Source organism: Palaemon carinicauda, chromosome 38 (genome assembly GCF_036898095.1).
Source record: "Palaemon carinicauda isolate YSFRI2023 chromosome 38, ASM3689809v2, whole genome shotgun sequence".
Lineage (NCBI taxonomy): Eukaryota > Metazoa > Arthropoda > Malacostraca > Decapoda > Palaemonidae > Palaemon > Palaemon carinicauda.
The window spans coordinates 13,716,068-13,718,358 of record NC_090762.1 but is presented as its reverse complement, the minus strand read 5'-3'; the positions used below and the strand labels follow the sequence as shown (position 1 = coordinate 13,718,358).

Sequence of the window (2,291 nt, the reverse complement as noted above, 5' to 3'; positions counted from 1 at the left end):
ATTATAGAAATTTTTCTTCTTGGCATGTGACGCGATTTCTTCACACACTATTCGTAGAAGTCAGTACTCTAGTTCCAGTGTTGAGTAAAATGTGAACTATAGTAACTTTACAGTTTTTTCTTCCAGTAACAAACCTTTTTGAAAAAATCTTATCCCTGAATAAGTTAACTGGCAAGCTAATTGCCCTCTTGTACTGGGCTGAAAAAAACCATTAATCCTCCTGAGAAATGGAATCCCTCACTGGTGTCAAGGGATTCTTTTTCAAGTTCAAGACATCAATCAAACAGCAATTTGACGATGCCTCAGGTGGGATCCTTCCTGTGGATGTAAGTTGAGTCCTTGTGGATCAAGGCAGTATGGAAGGAAGTCCAAAGTGGTTTCCGCGTTACTTGCGTGCTCCAATGGCGACTTCGTTGACGATTTCCAGAGCTTTGGGGCCATCACATCTTAAAGACAAGAGATAATGTTGGTAACTTAGAACTTGAGAATTTCATTGTAGGATTAAAAAAGGGGTTCAAGTCTGAAACTTGAATAGCAGGTTTGATAACTTTTTTTTTTTTTTTTTTTTTTTTTACAAAGGAGCAACGTTAATTGCATGGTGTCATGAAAAGAAAGTTTAAAATATTGATGTTTAGTATTGTATTGTAAACAATAATACAATCAAATTTGGTCTAAGGAAGACAGTAACACTTGATATACGGAATTTACCCTCAATGATATTTGATTAATTCAGAAAATTATGCTGTGGTGATGTCCTGTCAAGACAAAGTTCTGTTAGTTAATCCAAGAGGGTTTATACTATAAATTAAGGATATCTGTAAGTTTAAAGAGTTCTAGGCTTGTTGCAAGAGATCTATACTGAATCTGAGAGTTCTGTACTACAAACAAGACTTTTAAGGACGTTACATAAGATCAGAGAAATGTTAATAAACGATTCTAGGGTATTTTGGACAAGATTAATTCAACACTATGCCTACAAAGGAGATTACTTACTAAACAGATCGAAGAAAGATAAAAAGGGGATTAATGTAATAACGTTTTTCAGGGGTATTTTTGGACAATGATCAATTTGGCTCTATGCCTACTGAGGTGATAGCTCACTAAACAGATCGAAGAGAGAACAAAAATGGGATTAATGTAATCAAAATGGAAATGAACTTACTTTGGGAACATCTCTTCGCACTGCAGACTCTCCCATGCCGTCAGGTGAGCGCCATACCTTACTCATGGTGTCCATCTGTCGCTCTTCCTTATCGGTCAGGACCTTCAGGCCGACACTGCAAGAAAAATAAGTCAAATAAATGACAGTTGGCAAGTAATCGACAAGGGATTCCTGTCGTTATTGGTAATGCTCCTGATTACAGTTATTTCAGGCTACTTTGATTTTTATAACATGTTTTTGTTTAGCATGGTCCTGCATGTTTCTGGTTCACAAAAGCAGATACAAATAGCTTAAACTAAAACAAAGAAAGAAAAAAAACAAACGTTTAGGGACAATTTACTTTTTGGCAAATGCCCGTATTTACTCATCAGCAAACACACATCTTTCTCCAAACAGAAAGAGAAAGGAAAAATTGAGAGACATTAAAAAATCCCATAGTTAACAAGACTAACTTATAATTTTCTAAAGAATTTTTTAGCAAGAAAATTTTGATAGAGAATAGTTTTCTTTAAAAGGTAACGAAAATCAATTAGTGTCCAGGTTTGTCATTGATTGCGCAAAGCCAGAGTACCATGAATCACCTTGAAATTCTGTCAACGTATCGGAAGATATAAAAAAGAGAAGGTAAGGTAAAAAACCAAGAACATTTAATTTTGAATTCCATCGTTTGTTGAATTTGCTTTACAGAAGTATTTCCGATTTGCAAAAAAGAAAAGAAAAAAAAATGAATAAAAGGCAAGGTAAAAAAAAAAAACTTAAGAATTCTCTATTCTACAATATCATCGACGTAAATCACCCAACCTAGAAACCAAAGCGACCTCATCGCCCGTCCACTACTAACCCAAAGTTTTGCCTCTCCTTTACCGTTAAAAGACCGCTACAGGCTCTTTACCAGTAAAGGGGGGAGCTGATATGCACCACATACCCATGAGCAATCCCAACATCCCCACATAGTGTTTGCCAGGAGACGAAACTATTCTTGGATGTAGCGCTCCTCAATGGAGGAATTAATGATTGACCTTACTGAGACCCAATAACAAGTTTATTCCCTTTATTTTCTTTCCTCACTGAACTGTTTTACCCCGTTGGAACCCTTGGGCTTGTAGTGTCCAGCTTTTCCAACTAGTAT

General features: G+C 36.2%; 1 protein-coding gene across 1 annotated transcript in view; it reads right to left on the bottom strand.

Annotated features, from left to right (window-relative positions):
- Positions 1-319: 319 nt before the first annotated feature.
- The window catches only part of LOC137630431 (uncharacterized), a 34,781-nt gene continuing 32,809 nt past the window's right edge, over positions 320-2,291 (bottom strand). Inside the window, 3 exon segments of the mRNA XM_068361900.1 lie at positions 320-446; positions 1,163-1,206; positions 1,208-1,277. Coding sequence (XP_068218001.1) covers positions 386-446; positions 1,163-1,206; positions 1,208-1,277 — 175 coding nt within the window. The 3' untranslated portion in view covers positions 320-385.